This window comes from Hippocampus guttulatus, chromosome 16 (assembly GCF_054856545.1).
Source record: "Hippocampus guttulatus isolate MCC_2025c chromosome 16, RoL_Hgut_1.0, whole genome shotgun sequence".
Taxonomy (NCBI): Eukaryota; Metazoa; Chordata; class Actinopteri; order Syngnathiformes; family Syngnathidae; genus Hippocampus; species Hippocampus guttulatus.
In genome coordinates, this window is record NC_141276.1 from 6,752,935 (window position 1) to 6,772,953 (window position 20,019).

A 20,019-nucleotide genomic window follows, 5' to 3' on the forward strand; every position below is an offset into this window, starting at 1 on the left:
TTTGTTCAGTCAACAAAATGGGGCCCACTCGTATTTGTACGTTTTATTTCTTTTTTTTCTTTTTTTCTGGCATGTAAAGTACAAATAATTAAACAACTCCATGAAAAAGTCTTCAAGCGTCTTCAGCTGAAATCCCAGTAGTAAATATTCTAGACTAAACTGAAAGGTTTTACTTGTATATTTTTTTTTTCTTGTTCATTTCTCGTTGCTCATTTGGTCATGTCTGGAAGTATGTATGAGTGTTTGTATTCCACTACTTTTGATCGTTTTCACCTTTTTTTTTTGTTTGTTTTTTTGAGTTTGTTCTACCATTTCCAGGAAAAATGTAAGAAAAACATCACTAATAATATACTGAGTCCCCTCTTCTAAATAAATAGACACAAAATACAGTTGGTTGAGAAACAGAAGAACCGCTCGCCCCTTTCAAACAAGACCTTCCCTGCCCGCTTGTCATTCATCGATAAACAAGCTCTCGACCCAGAATCCCTGCTTATTTTATGGGCGCCAAGCAAACATTCTCCTTGCGCAAAAGAGTGTGTGCGCTCTTTTTTTTTAATTTTTTTTAAACGCTCCCTAACGTCCCTTTTTTAGACAAGCGCGGACAGGAAAGCATCTTGCGAGGGACAACCCCGCCTCCTCCTGAATCTAAATCTCAAAAGAAATGAGAGGGCTGGTGGTGAGGCTGCCCCTTGTCTCTGACTGAGCGGTTGAAAAAACAAAAAACAAACAAAAAAAAACAAGACTGTGATTAGGTTAAATAATTAAAAGATTTTTTTTTCTCATTGAACAAGACAAACAGAACACAGGCAATAAAGGCATAACATCTAGCACACAGCATGTATGTTTATACAGTTCAATTAGTTAAATATAGCAGTGCATTCTTTGACTATGGAGAACGTTTTCCAAATCGAACTTCTAAAGCTGTTTTTCTAGTTGTCCCCCTTGTTTTTGTTTTTAATTTTTTTTTTCTCCCCGGAAAAAAATCCCCGAAATGGTGTAACCACAATTTTGGCAAAAGAACTTAAAAATCTTTTAACCTTGCAAATGTAACAAAATAAACCATAAATATACACAAAACATACTTCATACGAGGCAATAATAATAATAATCATAATAAATAGTTTTTAAGTTAACAATAAGTTAAAACTACAAGCTTAAAGTCGCCCAAATAATACAAGTTTGTCGGCGCTATTTTGACTTTTTTTTCTGTTTAAATTATTTTTATGTTGCAACAAAAGCTACCACAGACTTTTACAAACACAATCGAACACAGTTTGATTGGAACGAAAAGAATCTAAGTCTAAAATCGGCATACACTTTAAAAAACTGCAACTAATCCGATAATGAAGGAAAAAATAAATAAAAATAAAAGAACAAACCGTACCCAATCAATGCAACCAAACATAATCGACCCATATGTGTGTTCTCTATGGCAACATCAACAACACAAATACACTCATTTAACAAGTGAGTCCTGATATGCAATTGAAATCAATAAATTACAAGAGGAAAAAAAAGAAGATATTCAGTCGACATGGGCGAAAAAAAAACAAAACAAAAAAAAAAACCAACTGATGAGCTATTAGACAGTATTCCTTTCAAGGTCACTGACGGTTGCTCCGTTCAGTCGGAGTCTTTGAGCTTGTATGGTCAGAGCACAAATTACGGGGGGCTGAGGAGGTCGTCATGGAAATTTCCAGATCAGAGCTCTCTCATTTGAGTTCTCCTTAACGAGCCGGCTCGTCTTTGCGCCGTCGTTCGTCCGATCTGGTTTTTGCTTGTTTGTTCCTTTCGCTATTCCGCAAACCTTTTCAGTGTGACGTTTAATTTCTTTTTTAAAAAATATATATCATTTGTTCTCAGTCAATATAAAAACAAAGCACATTGCACTTACTGTTCCATAGGAAAGTTTTTTTGTCTTTTTTGTCTTTTTCTTCTATCATGATTATTGTTGTCGCTCAAGCGGTGTGTGTTTGTGTGCGGTACTGTTTCCTGTTCCTCGGCTCTCTTTGAGTGAAGGTGGTCTTTGAGTATGGAGATTCATTCCAGTCTTTGATGGCAATATACTAGATAACTCCGACTTCCTAAAAAGCGAACTTAGTCGGTATTGGGGCACTAATGCCTGACCAAAAACTAGCCAAATTAGTCCTGAACAGCAGTGAGATCGACAGATGCTCGATTAAGTACCGTATTGGCCGGAATATAAGACGGTGTTTTTTGCATCGACGTAAGATTGAAAAAGTGGGGGTCGTCTTATATTCGGGGTCTAGACATTATACCCATTCATGACGCTAGATGGCGCCAGATATCATTGAAGCGAATGTTGAACTTGACTCCCAGGCCAAAGTGAACCCCTGCCACGAAGAATAAAAATAGCAGTAGCACTGTAGTACTGTAATTATTTTCTGTATGAAAATTAATTTGGTGTTCACAAAGTATTTTTATCAAACTTGAGTCTTGAAAAAGAGGGGGTCATCTCATAATCAGGGCCGTCTTATATTCGGGCCAATACGGTATTTGAAGCAGTGATTTTAGGGATCGAATGGATCGTGAGACGAAGCAGGCGACGGAAATGTCAAGGGGGGGGGGGTCTACTGTATCCAATGCTCCCCTTTAGTGAGAGGTGATAAGATTGATTGCTTGTTTCTGAGATGCCTTTTTAGCAGTCGTATCTGCATGAAATGTGTGCAAATGGGATTTGCTTGGTGGGTTTGAGGAGCCACAAATGATATGCGCAGCGGTCGATGTTCAAAAGAAAGAACGCAAATTGTGGAAAGGGTCCTTGAAGATGCCACAAATGACAGATTTGTACAGCAATTAATCAAGGCGGGGAGGGGGCGTGTTGTGTTTAAAACTCATTCAGTACCAGCCAATTCTGGACCAAGTCTGAAAAGAGTGAATGAGTTAAGTTTTACTGACTGGCAGACCAAACTCTATGGCAAAAAAAAAAAAATCAACTCTATCTAAGGAATCCCGCTCAGTGGTCACCACGAGGCCGCATTGTCATATCGAATCTGCACATATCCTCTTTTTAGTTTTTTTTTTTGGAGGGGGCGTTACAAGCAGCGATTTGTTTTGTCAGCCGGGCAATGAGATGGTCTCACCGCACATTTTTTTGGTGTTTTTTTTTTTTTCTTCATCTGGGATTTACAAGCCAAAGAACCAACATCAAGCAACACTGTACACGACGAGTTCAGCACAAGAGTGTCTGAGGCACTCAAAAGTATCCCCGTAACGGTTCGGCTTGACCTATTTTTTGATGTCAACTTCAGTTCTGTTTTTCTTCTTAACTGTCAAGTTTGTCTCCAAAACGTTAGCCACGGTCGAGCGGTTTAAGTTGCTGTGTGCGATAGTGTTCCTTTGCCCCCTTCCCGAGACTCCCACCCGCGCACCGCATTGCTTGTTTCCCCCTCCCTCTCACGCCTGCAAACATCAGAGGGTTTAAAATAAAGCCATGCAATGTCCCAATTTTTTTTTTCTCTTTTACCCCGAGCTTAAGAATCTGTAAAAATTCAGCACACGGTCTTGTTCCTTTGTATGTATAAAAATAGATTTATCTTTAATGTAATCCTTTCAAAGAGATCGCCCTCTTTGGCTAACACAGCGTCATTTAGAAAAGCAAACAAGTCTTGAATAGAGTTGGCCCCCTATTTTAAATCTATGATCCCGCGCAGATAGCGAAAGACTTTCGCCCTTTGCCACGGTAGAGCTCACGACTGCTCTTCGCTAGACACTTCGGATAAGACGAGCGGGCCTTCATGTTCCATCAAGGAAAAAAAAAAAAAATCCACAGCGCTGGGTTCGAGACGCATTACGGCACTTAATTTGTCATCTTGATGTTGCTCAGTTGTCGGGCGAGGGCGGGATTTCAGCGACTTTTCAGAAGCTACCGAGTTGTTTGAAAGGAATCGAACAGAGAAGCGTCGTTCAACGCTTCTGGGACAGTCTTTTTTTTTTTTTTCACGTCGAGGGACAGTCTTGTCAATGTTTGGTCCTTGAATTTGGAGCCACGCTTCTCAGTTGCTTGTTTTAACTTGAGTCGATCGACTAAACGTTGCGATTTTGGAGGTTCCTGTCTGAGGACGAGATTGAAGAAGAATCCCTTTTAGCTTTTGCAAGTGTGTTATCTCTCTGCAGACCTGCCAAGTGCGTTGGTCAGCCAATCTCGTCTGACATTGATGTATTATTACTTTATCAGCCGTGACCAACGTGGGCTGCCTCGTGTATGGTAGCGTGCCAGCAAAAACCACTGTGTCAGGTACATGTGGTTGAGCCCCCCCCCCCCCCACCAAAAGCCTGGTCGCCTGAGGCATCTCATGCCGCATTTTGCACAGATGCAGCTAAAAAAATAAATAAATAAATAAAGCAAAACGTCATTTTCTGTCGCGCTGACAATCAATCCCGAATGTACCCCCTGCGCCGCTCAGCTTTGGGATCGTTTTTGCTCCGGTGGACTCGTCTTAGGTGTACTGTATTGTTTGGAGTGACGCTGTGAGAAGGGGGCAGACTGGCTATTTATTTATTTTGTCTATTTTATTCCGGTTCCCAGATTCACGAGTTTACTTAAATCGGCATCGGGTCCGAGCGACCAAGCTCACATGGGGTTAGAGGATCTGCCTTGATGCTCGGCGCCGCCTAAAGCAGGTCAGGAAAACAGTTGTCAAGGTTTTTAGAAAATGCTTACATATACGGCTATTATTACCACCACCTTATACCTGTATATTGAATATATAGTTAGATTTTTTATTTAATAGATGTATAAGAGAACACTGTGTCTTCATTTCATTTTCTTTGATCTTAAAAAAAGTCACTGATTCAAAATGCCCAAGTGTAAAAAAAAAACCCCAAAACAAAACAAAAAAACTAAGAAAAGAAAAAAAATGCCATCCTCTCCTGCATGATACTAGCAGAGATTATAGGGGTAAAAGTTTGGGTAAATTGCACATACTTCTTTTAAAAAAAAAAAAAAAAAAAAAAAAAAATTGTTCGCTATTTTTTCTTTTGTTCATCAGTTGCCATCATTTGCCTGAATTCAATCAAAGCACACAGCACACATTCTTTGTCACATTCATTAGCCTGTCTCCTAAATAGATAGCTTTTAACAACCCATTACCCAGCAAACCAGCTACGTACCCTTTCTAATTCAATCCAGGCAAAGATAGGGAAAGGTCTAGCATGTTGTGGAAAGAGAACAGAAAAACTCCACCCGTGGGTTCGTTTGAAACTCTGACTTGCGGATGCTTGCCTATGAATAGGTTCGGTCGTGTGTTTCGGTATCTGTGTTTGCGCGTGTCTGTGTCTTTTTGCGATTATATATTGTGAATGTGTGTGCGAAAGCGTCAGAGAGAGACTCAGTCCAGGCCCATAGATAAAGTGATGGCACGGGGGGCGGAGCTCAGGTAGCCCCCCACCCCCGTGCAGGTCAAAGCTGCTGGCGCCTATGGCCCCTCTCTCAGGCCTTGTGCTGCTTGCTGGTCTTGAAAGAAACCTGCAGCACGCGGTCGCCCAGGCGATAGCCGTTTAGGCTCGCGATCGCCATGGCCGCCTCATCGTAGTTGGTCATGGTGACAAAACCGAAGCCCTTACATTTGTTGGTCGTAAAGTCACGGATGACCTTGACGTTGGTGACGGCGCCAAAGGGCCCAAAGAGCTGCCACAGGACGCTCTCGTCCGCCTCGGGCGACAGGTTGTACACAAAGATGCACCAGCCGGCTCCGGTGGGACCGGTGAGGTTGACGCCGGCGAGGCTGGTCATGCTGTCGATGGTGATCGGGGAGAATCTGGGGAAGAGAGTGGGAGAACTACCATGGGTGTCATTCTGAAGTTCCACACAACAATCGCGACTCTACGCTATCTCTGATGCCCATGTGTCTTTTAAGTTTTGTCGATGGCTAAGGAGTCACGGGACCCCTCCCGTCCCCATCTTATCCAGTAGTGGGTAGTTTGGAGCAGTGTCTCCAAACTACCTGCTTTTGTAACAAAATGACAATGTGTGACACCCACACGTTCTGCTTATTGTCTCTGGTGGCTTAAAAGCCTTCTGCAAGAATCGAACAGACATGAATTCACAATGTTCAACTGAAACCACAGTGTCGAACGAAACACAGAAACCTAGAGAGGGATGAAAAGCAACGTAAGAGTCAAATCATACAAAAACTGGAGCAAACAGAGGCAAAAACGCAATCTGGTATGTCCATGCTGGTGGGGGGAGAAAAGGGGGACATTGAAGCAACTGAAAGGACAATGTTAGTTGGTAAGAATAATTAAATAAAAAAAAGACGTGAAATTATTTGAATTGATCGAATAAAACCAAAGAAAAATAAGGCTAAACAAAGCCATGCCAGAATACCCTGCTGCGATGGGGCTAGGTGAAGCTCTTGTCTAATTTCCAAGTCAGCAGATGGTATTCCGGGCACTTTGTTTGAAATTTTATTTTAGCATGGATGCTTTTGAAAGTACACCTTTTTTTGGCATTTACCTCTTGACTCCGTAGCTGGCGTTTAGTAAATTGTCGAGTCTGCAACGCAAGAGGGAGAGTGAAGGGATGGAGAAGTTAGTTTCGCAACTCTACAAGGCAGGGCTGGCCTTTCAGTCTAGATGCCAGCTTGGCCTCCAGAGGGCATCCTTCATTTCAGTGTCGTGCCAAACCATCCTACCACATTCGTTGGGCTCTGACAGTTTTGTCGAATTGCATTACAGTCATTTAAAGCATACCTTGTATCCCTGCTCATTTAACATCAATTGATTGGGAAAAAAAAGACATATACTGTTAAAAAGAGAAAGCCAATCTTGGACCACCTCATAGACTCCCTTTAAAACTGATTCTCAATCTGAAGAATATTCTGTGGTGCAAGCAGTAAATTGCAATTCCAAGTGACTCATTAGCAAGATCTGAAGGGTCAGGATGTATGGCAGTGATTAGGAAAGTGGTGTTTTTATGGTAAAAATCTGGTCTCTTACATTGGTTTTGAGCTGATATTTGGATCTGGTCCCTTTCCGAGAGAAGGGATCACGCTGCAGTTTAAAAGAAAGTCAGAGAAAAAGATAGCGTTTTAAGGATATGCACACTTGAATATATTTTTTATTTTTTTGACCACACAATTCCCTTAATGTAAGGAAAATTGCGAATTGTGTGTCTGTTATTAGGACATGGTCTGACCTACAAATGCTATTGGGTTGCGCCACCTGATAGGATCTGAACACGGCCAAATTTGAAAGTGTCGTTGAGGGCTGGTCATTTTCTAAAACTCCAAAGACTCTTGAGTCATTCATGATATTCCGTTTGCGAGTTAAAAGTCTGACATTTTGACACTCCTCTCACACTGCTATAATATAATGGCTTGACTTTGCTTCAAAGAGGTACTCTACCAATGCCGCATTGTCTAGCTCACCATGAAAGGACCGAAATCAAAGGCCAGACATCTTAGGCCCCGCGTAGAGCCGCAAATGGGTTCATTAAACCTGTTCCTTGGCCCCACTGGATGTTTCAGGGACAACCTTGTAATGCATTCATTTAATTGCGTTCCCCTTTTAAGCAGACTAGCACTGTGACACAGACAAATGACGTGCAACCTGGCCTGGAAAAACATATTTTTTCTAGATTGGTTAGCGACGGTCCCGTGAGGTTGTTCAATTTCCAGTACCTGAATCGCTGCGTCTGGTGATGCAGGGGCCCCGTGTAGCGTCGGGCCGCGGTCTGATACAGCTGAGTCAGCAAGGCCTGGCCTGTCTTCTGACTGGGGTTGTTGGCAAACTTGACAGTGATGGGCTCGGCAGCGCCCAGAGGCTTCTGTCCGTTCAGACCCTTGATGGCCTCCTCCGCTTCGTTTCGTTTGTCGAACCGGATGAAACCAACTCCTCGTGATATGCCTGCTCCGAATAAGAAAACACGCCAATGTCACTACCTTGGCATCCGCGACGGGGGCGGGGGGGCTGTGGCAATAACCCTTCGACAATGGCCAGAGTTGATTCGTGCTAATGTGAAATAAGGCTATACCTGTGACTTGGTCCACTAAAATGCGAGATGTGATGATGCGACCGTATTGGGAGAAGAGCTGCTCCATGTCCTTCTGGCTCATGGTCTTGGGCAGTCCGCTGACGTAAAGATTTGCGTCGCGGATAGAAGCGGAACTTGGCCTTGCGTACGACACCTACGGATCACACAAACATCAACAAATCAGGAAGTAGAAAGGTACAGTAGTACCTCTACTTACGAACTTAATTGGTTCTGGAAGAAATTTCTTAACGAGGAAAATGTCAGTAGAGACGTATTTTCCATGTAAATTCCCTAATCCGTTCCAAGCCCCCCCAAAATTCAGACATAAATGTTTTATGAAGCATGAAAATGCATCAAAATATGTAACAAACACATTATAATGAGATTATTGCACAATAAAATGAGTATTATGCATAATGTAAAAATGAATAAAGAATCCACATTTTTCTCCTTAGTTCATGTTCTCTCTCAGAAGTTGTTTTTGCCTGGCGTTTTGTCAAGAACTGATCCGAGGATGTTTACTTTTATCGGCTTTTAACAATCCGTTGAAAACGCCAAGGCAAACATCAGCATAGCGAGCGATCACCCGACTGGTGATTCACATTTACGTAAAACGCTCGGAACGCCTCATGGCCCGAGGGGTGACTTACGAGAACGCTGCGTAAGCACATATCTATCTATCTACACACATAGACACAAATGGTAGAGGTCCCTCTTAGCCAATGGGATGCCAGGAAGATGCTCGGTAATAACCAATGGCAGAGCAGCTATAAGTATGTTGCGTTCAGGAAACTCGGAGTTACGAGTACCAAGCCATACTGTATTTATACTTTTCGTATCTTGAAATTTCGTTTGTAACAAGAGGCAATCATTTCTTGTTGAGGCGTTTCGTAACTTTTCAAATTTCGTATGAAGAGACGTTCGCAAGTTGAGGTACCGCTGTATTATTTCGGAATCCAAGTACTACATCAACATGCGTCCCTTTGACAATGACGCACCAAGACCATCGCGGCCAATTGAATCAGTCGGGTGCCTCTCGTCCAGAACAAGCCCCCGCGAGTCAATTGCTTTAAGACTTCAAACCAGCACGCTAATAAGCCTTAAGCGTTTTGTGACTCAGTTACGTCGTTGCCGCATCTGTCGTTCTATTCCCAACACTTTCCATCCCTTCTGTCGGTTCACTTTCATCATGTTTCAGAGAAAAGTCTGATTGTGGAATTTAAAAAAAAAAAAAATACAATATGTTCTTGTTTGCAAGCACGACTGAGAGATAGCCCAGCTCAGCACGTCGTGGTGCTTGTTGTGAGTCTGGCGTTTGAGACAGAGTGTGTGTTGTTTGAGATAGGCTGAGCTGCCTTCCCCAGGCGGGGGGCTGCCTCTTTTCCTTTGTCTCAATCCTCCGGGGTGAACAAGCCCTACTGGCAAACAGGGTCAATGCATCACAAGACTCGCAGGAATCGGGCTCCTTTACTAACAACACTTTATCACAAGGTTAAGGCTCATTCGGCCCAAATCTTATATGATGAGCTAAAATCTTGTTTTCCAAATCAAACACGCTGGCCTGATATCTTTCGCAAACGAATACAGGTGTTCGCCAAACACCAAATGTCTATTGTGTGCACTGTGTAAGCAAGTGAGGGTTGTGCGGCGCAGTGATTAGGGTGCTCTGGAGGAGCCGGGCGAGGCGGGGCGGGGTGGGGGGGGGGGGCGTTACATTCGGGGAGCAGAGGCTGCCCTATAATTAACCCTCTCCCGGCCTCTCCCACAGTACAGATGGTGCCTGAGGCCCATATGGCCTCTAATCCTGTCAGCTCTACCCCCTACCCCTTGCCCATATTACAACGACCCCCCCCCCCCCCCCCCCTATCGCCAGCCATGCCTGATGTCAAACCGGAACAAGGAAACTGAAGAAACGACAGCCCAAAGAGTCGTCACCTTATCAAGGGGACCCAAATTGTCAAAAGCAAAATGTCACGTTGAGACACAAAACCGATCGCGATCGCTTTTGTTCCGTACTTGGTTGACTTTTTCCTTGCAGCTGCAGTCATAAATCCGAATTACCGGCAGTACGTCATTCGCGGGCAGCTGTTAGACAATCACCTGCTCTGCTCGGCAGGAGATTTGATTTCTTATAGTGCTGCACTTTGCCCCAATCATCTTTGAACTCAACTCTGAGGGGTCGGACGACAGGATGGCCTCTCATCTGATTTGGGGGACAACAACAAACAAAAAAAAACAACTGAGGCCTAATTAGCCCCGATTGGAGGCAGATGGGGGGGGGGTAACCTGGCCTGACCCCTCGTGCGCCGCAGCACGGCTTCCTAATTACATTTCCATCACAATAACCTCGACGTGCTTTCTGACCTCCGTCGCTTTTCACCCCTTTTCTCCCGCTTCCCTTTGTTCTCCTCGCCGCTGCCTTCTGCCTCCTCCCTCCCTCCTCCCCTCCCCTCCCTGCTGCCATGTCTGTCATCACCTCCCTCAAGATGAAAATCTGCACTTCCTCTTTTTTTTTTTTTTTTTTTTTTGCCCGGCATGGATTTTTGTTTTTAACACACGCCCCGTTTGTCAAAGTCCTCTCACCTTGATTGTTTTAGTCTGTAGCTTGAGACCATTGAGTGTGTTGATGGCCTTGTCTGCGTCGTTCGGATCCACGTAGTTAACAAAGCCGTAGCCCAAACTTTGACCTGAGGAAAAGCGTTTTTTAAATTTTTTTTTTTAAAATCCACTCCAAATCCGCCGCCTGACGAAAGAACACCTTACCCGTTATCTTGTCTCGGACCAGCTTGCAGGACTCGATCTCCCCGATGCTCCCGAACAAACTCTTGAACTCTTCTTGGGTCATGTTCTGCGGCAGGTAGTTGACGATCAGATTGGTTTTGCTATCGTCCGTGGCGCCGTTGGTGCTGATGACCGGGCCGTTGGGCAGACTGGTTCCGCTCGGACCGTTGGACACCTGGGTTTCCATGGTGCTGATTATCTGCTGAGGGAGACCGCCGCGTCACATCGGCTGACATTTTTTTGCGCGCGGCGTCTTGCAAACGCCGATGGTAAGCGTACAGATAAGCACACGCGCATAAAGAGTGGCTTCCCTCTTTGTCCTTGTCTCGGGGAAAAGGTCAGGAATCAGCCTTGCTAAATTGGAGATGGATGCTCAGGCTGATTTAATATACAGCCCTCCCCCCCTCCCCCTTTCCCTCCCCCCTTTCTTCTCTTCCTGCTCCCTGCCTCTGGTCCTGCAGATGTCACAGTCCCTTTTTTCCCCTTTCTCTGCCCCCCCCCCCCCCCCCTGCTCACTTCCAGGGTCAAACGCCATTACATCACAACACAGGGACGCACGGTGGCGAAACGATACGTCGGGTGGCAGGCGAGCAAGATTCGGAAGAAATAAAATCGCAATATTTTGCACCTTTGCGCGTGCAGTGGGAGGAAGCGCGGTGGTGGCGCGTTTGTGTGTCCGCGTGTCTCGACGCGTTGTGTTGCTTAACTCATTCACTCCCAAAGACGTTTTTAAACGTCTTTTCAGACTTGGTCTAGAATTGGCTGGTACTGAATGAGTTAATTTGTACCATGGGGGATTCTCAAGTAACAGCCGTGCGGTCAGAAACGAAACTTCCTGCTCCACTTTTTGGAGGGTTTTTTCCTGTTATTTATTTATTTTTTAAACGCCTCCCCTCCCTTGCTCGCTCCCTCCCCGTCCGTGTCTTTGTCTCGTCGTTTCCCAGCGCAAAAAGCCCGCTGCAAAGACAGCGCCGCCACATTTCCTGTGGTGCGCGCTTGTTGTCTGTATAAATATAAAAACCGGAGAGAATTCTCTTGGCGCGAGGCGACCTCAAATTGCAACCCGAAAACATCAACCCAAATTCTAGCAATAAGCGTCTCAACCGTTTATTTAATACGAACTCATTTTGACATGGTTTCAGATGACTTCCGGCATGAACATTACCATGATTGCACACGTTGTGCAGCTTTTATCAGGGATGGCAATTTTTCGCGAATATGCGGAAATCCGCCGTTTTATTTCTTCAATTGATCATTTTTGTGAATCGTCTAAATCCGTTGAGAAAATTTTAGGTGGGGTCAGGTACCTTATCGTCAAGTTTTCACGAGCTCTCCCGATCAGTCTTTCCATCTTCCGATTGCAAACAGCCCTGCGATTGGACGTGTATGATGTCTTACTTGTTGTGATTGGTCGCCCCGTCCAGGCCACGCCCCTTTGCGCTTTCTTCATCACTAGCCATGGCCATCCCTGTTTTATTGGAATTCCTATTGGCTAAATGAATTTTTAAAATGAAAAGATTGACTTTGAAGGCAATTTTTATCGGATCAGAATTGAATACTATGCATGATGAAATGTCCGAGTTGTCTTCTTAAGCGCATGCGGGTACAGTAAGTTTGTGCTATGTTATCACATCTCCTTCAGCATCTATGAATAGCTTCACCTGCCCCACCCCCCCATCGCCGCAACCTGCAGCCTTCCTCCCAGCCTCACCTCCGCTCCGGTTGCCCGGGCAACCGCCCCTCAAAGACTGCATTGTGTCTAATGCCTGCCTCGCGTGGCTTTTTCTTACTCCAAGCTTGCGTCCGCGTCCTTTACGGATAATAGCAGACCTTTGCTCCTTTGTGTATGCTGGTTGTTAACACTGCAAGCACAGACATGGCAAAGACCAATCAAAGATGACGGCGAAATCGCTACATTGGGACAGCAGCGTCGTTGTCCCAAAGATAAAAATAATCTGCGGCAAGTCTGTCACGTCGGGATGCGGCTGCCCACTGGGCGTCGTTATTGTGCTTCGATTAATTCTAAAACGCCTTGATGAGAAATCGCGCTTGTGTTTGCTTCAATCCAAGCCCCCTTGTGTGGTTTTATGTGATGTGACGCGTCCTACTAGCAGGAATATGACGAACCGCTCGTGTCCCAAATATGACAAAAGCATTGGAAGTGGGGTGGGGATGGAACATATTCGGGGAGTGAAAATTATATAATTCACAAGAACGCGAGGAGCTGGCCTCAGAGATTAGCCGGCACCGCAGATTAAGATCTCAGAGAATACTTTACTCCTTTAATAAGCCTTTTGAGGGGGGGATTCTTTTATCTGTGAGGAATCAGGAATCCGATGATGGGGAGTTTGCTTTGGAGCTACACCCTCGTGTCAGGCTTTTCCTTCCATGAAGAATCACAAATAAGAGTATAAATGCTCCCTTTGGTACTGGAGAAGTTGTTTTTGATTCGGCCCTGCTTTTTCTGCCATCCATCAAAACATATCCCATTTGCTAACTTAAAAAAAAAAAGCCCTGAAAATGATCACTTATAAACCCTCTTTCAAGATATTTAATGAATTCAATTTGTTATGCTAGCGCTGGTGTGTCCCCCCCCCCCCCCCCACCGCTGCGCCCCCCGCCCTCCACCTTCTATTTCGGGGTTCAGTGAGATTCTCCCTTAATATTTAATCGACTGCATCAGCATCGCCTACACATGCTCCCAGACTCGCACGCAAACACCGAGGCCAGCCTCCTCTCGCACAACCCAGCCAGACTCGCACGCAAACACAAGAGTCCTCCTCCTCCTCCTCCTCCTCTTCCTCCTCCTGCCTCGCTCGCTGCCAAGCTCACACGCGGCCTACACTCGGAGATCACCCAAAAGGAAAAAATAAATAAAAATAAAATAACAAAGCACACAAATAATAATAATAACAAACAAACAAAAAAAAAAAGTCAGGCGCTTGCATGACTACGGCAAAAAGCGGGCTTGTTTTTCGTCTCTGCCTCTCTCCTTTCCTTTGAGTAGCATGTAAACAGGCCTGCCAATTCACTTCTGCTCCAAATGCAGCGCGGCACTGCGGGCTATGTGGTGTACACTGGAAGTCATCACACGTTATGCTCACTGTGAGAATCACTCGAAACTAAATGAAACCGAGATGTGAAGCGAAGGAAAAGCGTGTAGCGAGCACCGTGAATAGTCTGCTTGGTTTTTTTTAACCTATAGCCAAAGTGACACAAAAACAAAGTGGGTGCATTTTCAAGGCTTTGTATGGCCAAATAGTTTACCATTCAACATTTAGTTTGCTTCTACTCCAGTACTTTTAGTCGAATGAAATCTTTTATGTGTACGTACAGATCCACAGTTTAAAAAAAATATTCCTTCAAATGACTTTCAAGTGAAAGTCTGACATTGAAAAAGGGGACGTATGGCAACCTGCAATAATAACCAGCCCCCCTCCCTGTTATATGAATGAATTGGTCCACCTTATTCTATCAAATTTCCGTCTTTTTTTTTTTTCTCAACTCACACTCGTGCTCGACTGAAGTGTAAATGAGCCGTCTAAATAACACAGATTACGGGATTATCCCAAACAAAGGGCATTAGGCACACTCTCCTCACTTTTAGGGATTATCGTGGCAGCTGTAAAAAGAAAGAAAAGAAAAAAAAGGCCGACAGGAGTCACAGCTCATGTCAGCCGCCATTAAGCTTTTTATTCTAAAAAAGAGAGAGACCATTTTGAAACAAAAGTCCAAACAAAAGGAAGCAGTCGAGCGCTGCTTTCAGAAAAAAACGGCAGCTCACTGAAATACGATCAGTCCGAGCGCTATCCAGCGTGCTGAAAAAAAAAAGGGAGTGGCCATTTGACATCTTCATCTCCTGCTCAGTCCTTTTATTAAATATGTAAAAGTCTATTTCTCATTTTTCCTCTGTGTCGAGCATAACCTCCACCCCACCAGGCCTCCATGTGCCCCCCCCCCCCCCCCACATCCCTCCCGGCGAGCTCTGCAGGCATTCACCGTGCGAGTGAGTCCTTTTTTTTTTTTTGCTGAATAAACGTATTGACGGCCCCAAACAAAAGAGCCACCCGTTCCTCCTCTTCTCCCTCTTGCACAGGCCGCGGCGGCACTATGAATATTAATGCCAACAGTGGCGCTTTGTGCATGTGCGCGGCGGCCAGGCGGGGGGGCCTGCGGGACAATGACTCTTTACAGTCAAGTCGAAAAAAAAAAAATAAATCCGATATTTATTTTTGACTGATGCAATGGCTTTTTTTTTTTTTGTTGTTGTTTAAATAAAGAAGTGGGAAATGTAGAAGCGGCAAAATGTTAACCTTTAGCCTCCATCATGGCTACGTGATGTTCGTCTGCTAATTGTATAGTAATATAACGAGCAGCGACTCACCGCTTATATAACATAATTACGTGTCTCATCCATGCCTCCTCACTGTGGGGGGGGGGGAATAAATTCAATTCGAAGTGACATGGCTTTTTTTAAAATCATCAAGCGATGTAATGTGAGTGGTTTTTGAAACAAAATAGCCGTTGAGACCGTTTCAGTGCCACGGTGGCCTCAGCTCGTCCTTGTCCTTGAATTGTGTAAGAGCCTCGGGAAGGTTGTCTGACTCAACGCTTTTTGAGTCGCTTTGGCACTGCAGTAGCGGCGTTGGAGGAGGGCTGCGGCCCGCGTGTGTGCATTTGGGGGGGGAGGGAGGGAGGGGCGGGAGATAGAGTAGGGTAAAGGGGGGGTGGGGGGGTGGCACACTGTCTCTGCCCATTTGTGATAGGTAAGGACATGGAAGAAATAGGGATGATTGTTATAAAATGCTCCAAATATGATTGCAGGTGCTGCAGTTAGAATTATTTTCCACATGAATTTGTATTATTTCACTTTGTCATTCAAAATAAATAAAATCCTTCAATGAACAATTCATCACTGGGCTTAAAGGCCCGGGTGTCCATCCTGACACGCCCAAAAAAAAAAAAAATGGTCCACAGGCCACTCAACCGAGCCAAATCCTCCCTGCATCTCTCCAATTTTTTTTTTTTACTACCGAGCATGGCCGCCATGTGTTGTATTTATTTTATTTTTATTTATTTTTTTAAAGAGGGAAGTAAAATGGAGACCGCTTAACTCTCTTTGCTCACTCGCATGCTCACGTCGTAATTTCGGAATGATTCCTTTTAACAAAAGCAAAAGGCAAAGGATGTGTAACGACTCTCCTCCCCCAATACAGAGTGACTCAACCGTTTTTGGTTTTGTTTTTTTCGTCCTTTTTTTTTTCTTGTTGGATGAAGCAGCCTCCGAGGCATCGCGTTTTGTCTCCGGCATCCTCACCCGGGCCAAGAAAACCAACTCACCCGCCCATTCCCTTCGCCTCCCCTTCCCAAATGAACGCATTTCTCCCCTTTGTGGAATTCAATGTTGCCATTAATCCAGGTGCAACCAAGAGAGTCAAACCTAAAATGGAAGACTTAAATACCACCACGGAGCCCTTCACCCGTCTGCAAAAATCGCAGTCGATCCATCCCCTGACCACATCCCGGGTTTGCCCGTTTCACCTGACGTCTTGACGCTAACTGCTGCGAGATGGCCGCATCACATGTGCGCACGCTATGGCAGTGCAGCAAACACATTAACACAAAGGGGCCCGGGAGACACAACATGCAGTCTCAGCATCCCTCCCCCCTGGGCCCCCCCCAGGAGCCGACGTAGAGGAAAGACGAGAGACAGAAGGCATACGTACGGTAACCATTCTTGACGTGCAACGACAAGGAAATCTAGGTCCCTCTTTTCTGCGGAAGCTCGACGGCGCTCTTGCGGTGCTCTGCTCGCACGGTGCTCTGCTCGCACGGTTCCCCTCTCCGGAGTTCCCAAAAATTCCCAAAAAAAAAAAAAAAAAAAAGATAAAAAAAAAATACAAACTGGGACCTAATGGTGGGTCTCAGCCTGCGGAGGTTGTATGAGGGTCCTCTATTGGATGAAAAGGAGGAGAAGAAAGGGGGGTTCTTTGCAGAACGACAGAGGAGGAAGAGAGGAGCGTTCTCTCCGATGGTGAAGTGTGATCATAAAAAAAGAAGTAGTAGAGCGGAGAAGCAGTGTGATCCTTGGCAGGGTGTGTCCAAAGGATGGGAGGAGGAGGATGATGAGGAGGGGAGGGGGGGTGGCCTGCTGCTTCGGAGTGTGTGGTTTTTTTTTCCTTTTTTTTTTTTTTTTCTGGCGTGTGTTCGATTCCCTGCTCGCCTCGCAGTCTCCTTCTGCTCCTCTGCTGCAATGCTCTTCTTTTATGTGCTGCTTCTGGCTGCCGGAGCTGGCCGCCGATTGGCTAATTGTACAGGGAGGGCGCTACACGGCGGCCATTGCAATGCGCTCCTCGCCCATTATCCCCTTCAGGAGAGAGATCAACGAAAGCCCCCTCCACTCGCTCCCCCACCCCCCTCACGCACTCCTCCTTGCTCGCTTCCCTCCCTGCCCTTCCATCACTCCACTCCCTGCTTCTCAATGCCCTTCCTTTCTTCCTGTCCCCCACCCCCTACCTCTTCACACACACACACACACACACACACACACACACACACACACACACACACACACACACACACACACGCACACACACAGAACTGAGTGAATAGGACTCCACCTGCACTGGCGGAACAGATGGGTGCAGCACTTGGCCCTTCTTCCCCCCCCCCCCCCCCCTCCCCTTCTTTTGCATCCTCCATTTCAATCTCGCTCCTCTGGATCTTCGAATACACTTTTCGACAAAAAAGGAAAACGCATGGCAAGGCCTTGGAAAATGTGTCCATGTGTGAACGCTGGCTAAAAACAAAGCATGGAAAAGTTGCAAGGCAGATGGCGAGCCGTCGGGGAGGGTCAGGTGCAAACGTGGGAAAAACAAATTAGAACCCCCTCCGCCCCCCCATCACATCCCCTTGCTCAATGCGTTCAACATCCGAAATGTCGGGATTGAAACGGCTCTTGGTCAAAAATGTGGCCGGCAGTGATTTTGTGTTTACTTCACGTGGCCCTTCCCGGGGAGTTCCGGTCGCAGGTCCGCCCACCTCTCAACGCGGTCCCGACTGATTGCTCACTGAGACATGCTGTTTGGGCTCATCTATAATGCACGCTCCTGCCCCCAGACATCATGTGTGACAAATGACCTATTTCGGCGCAGACCCCCATCGGGCTCTGACCTGCGGGGGTGGGCGGCTACCGGTGCGTAAATCAGTGTTTTTATTTAATTTAATTTTTTTGTAACTTCCAACAAGGAGTTGATGTTATTAGCACTGTTTCATCGCAGTGGATCACTACTCCATTTATGTGCAGATCCAGGATTTTTGTTTTTTTCCCCATCATTTCATTGTGAATATTTTAGGATTCAAGATGAAAATACTGTCATATATCAGCGGTGGATAATGAGTGAAAATTGCACTCAGCCAATTCATATGAGAACATAGAGGTGCACAATACGTTACAAAAAAATGTTGCCTTTGTGGAATGCGGGTTAAGCAGCAAAATCCACCCATTTTGTTTGCTGTCTCGGGGCGGCCATTTTGCCACTTGCTGTTGACTGAAGATGACATCGCAGTTGGTTGGGGCCCAGGTACCGATTGTCATTGCTCACCTGTTTCTGGGCTTAGTCATGTGACATTCGCAAAGCTGAGCCCTGCAGGCTTTGTGATGTCATCTTCAGTCCACAGCAAGTGGCAAAAAGGCCAGACCCTGTGATGGAAACATTTTTTTTCAACATTGTGAAAATTGATGTGAATTTCAATATTTGTACTCCAGTTATTTCTGATGTAAACATTTCCAGTGACTTTTCACTCTGCTCGGAATTGGACTGTTATTTTTCCTCTAATTTTTTTTTTCTCTGTTTGCTGCTTGTACTTTTGCAAAATAGTCTGAGTGGGTTTTGAATGAGTTTGGTGCTAATCTAAATTTAGGATTGTTTGGCCCAATTCAAAAGAGGATTTCTGTGAAACCTTTTGAAAGGCAGAGGAATGAACTAACGACATTTCTTCTTTTTTCTTAATTTTTGTCGCGACTTTTTCACCAAGACGTCATTCGCCTTCATTCTACTAGTTCGGGGGTCGGCAACACGCGGCTCCAGAGCCGCATGCAGCTCTTTAGCGACAACTAGTGGCTCCCTGGAGCTTTCTAAAAAATGTTTGAAAATGGAAAAAGATTTTGATAGTAGGCTAAAATAGCTCAAATAGATACAGATATAGATGTTGCAGCTCTGAAAAAGGAGAGCTGTGGTGTTGGTTTTTAAAAACGTACACTTTATTTATGCTTTTAATAGTCTCAACAAACACAGACGCGTCTGCGTCCGACTCCATGCCTTCTCTCTTCTCGTTTGACTCGAGAGGCGTTCAAAGACAGCCTCCGAAAAACGGAAATTCATGATCGCTTCACTGACACTAAGAAAAGCGAAAATAATGCACCAAAACAAAAAAAAATCAAGCGAGGAAATCACTAAATAAGTTCTATGGGGGCGTTTGTGAACACACAACAGAGGAATGAATAACAAACAAATCTGAGACAGTCCAGTCTCCTACATACAGTCCATACAGCATGTGTTGTGTTTCCTTCATTGTAAGTTTTATAGAAGGCTTTTATCTTTTTTGCGGCTCCAGACATTTGTTTTTTTTTATCCTATATGGCTCTTTCAACATTTTGGGTTGCCGACCACTGTACTAGTTTATGTTGTGTTGTGAACTCGACCCGCTAGGCCTCCTCAGTTCTCCCGACGTGACCTTGAGGAGTCCTCAGATGTCTGGCTGTGAGCAATGGATTGCGCAAAGGCAACCGAGCTTGTTTACATTGCTGGCCGCTCGCCCGCTATGGATCTTGGTGTACATACGCGCGTTTGTCAACGCGCGGCGCAGAAAACACGACGACGCTTGTTTCGTCCCACTCTGCGTGTCCGTTGTTCCGTCTGCCGCCCGCCCGGTTGCTCTTTCCCGACTTTACGTTGCCGTCCTTCCCGGTTGCTTCCCGACATGGGCCCCGGCCTGGTGGTTTACATAATTGCCTTACATAAGTAGCAGGCACGGCTCGGAGCCGGGGCGATATTAGCGGCGATGAATATTGCATGAGGAAAGCACTCGTTAATAAGAGGATGGGAGATGGAGCCTCGCTGTCAGTCTGTCTTAACCCCGCCCCCACAGTCCTGTTAAGCAATGACTCAACTCAGCCTGCGTGTGTTGGAGCTTTTGAGTCACTTTGTCAGCAAGGGAGCGAGTGCGCATGCGCGTGACTC

The 20,019-nt window shown here is 45.4% G+C and overlaps 1 protein-coding gene across 9 annotated transcripts; it reads right to left on the reverse strand.

Moving 5' to 3' along the window:
* Window positions 1-28: 28 nt before the first annotated feature.
* On the reverse strand, window positions 29-17,016 carry elavl3 (ELAV like neuron-specific RNA binding protein 3). 9 transcript variants are annotated; one of them, XM_086133237.1, is made up of 8 exons: window positions 16,504-17,010; window positions 10,760-10,976; window positions 10,580-10,683; window positions 7,997-8,150; window positions 7,644-7,869; window positions 6,961-7,014; window positions 6,479-6,517; window positions 29-5,801 (listed from the first exon to the last, which is right to left on the reverse strand). In XM_086133237.1, the coding sequence occupies exons 1-8, from the start codon at window positions 16,510-16,512 to the stop codon at window positions 5,453-5,455; spliced, it is 1,152 nt and encodes a 383-aa protein (XP_085989363.1). In that variant the 5' UTR covers window positions 16,513-17,010; the 3' UTR covers window positions 29-5,452. The 9 variants fall into 9 exon arrangements, with proteins under 9 accessions (XP_085989363.1, XP_085989365.1, XP_085989362.1 ...); XM_086133239.1 differs by having other exon boundaries at window positions 29-5,780; window positions 7,644-7,872; XM_086133236.1 differs by having other exon boundaries at window positions 7,644-7,872.
* Between the last annotated feature and the right edge of the window lie 3,003 nt (window positions 17,017-20,019).

Bases quoted from the DNA above. Each gene is read 5' to 3' on its own strand.
- elavl3 (XM_086133236.1), bottom strand. The intron at 8,151-10,579 runs GTGAGAGGACTT...TGTGATCCGTAG, and splicing joins TACAGACTAAAACAATCAAG to GTGTCGTACGCAAGGCCAAG. The intron at 6,518-6,960 runs GTAAGAGACCAG...CTTGCGTTGCAG, and splicing joins AATATCAGCTCAAAACCAAT to ACTCGACAATTTACTAAACG.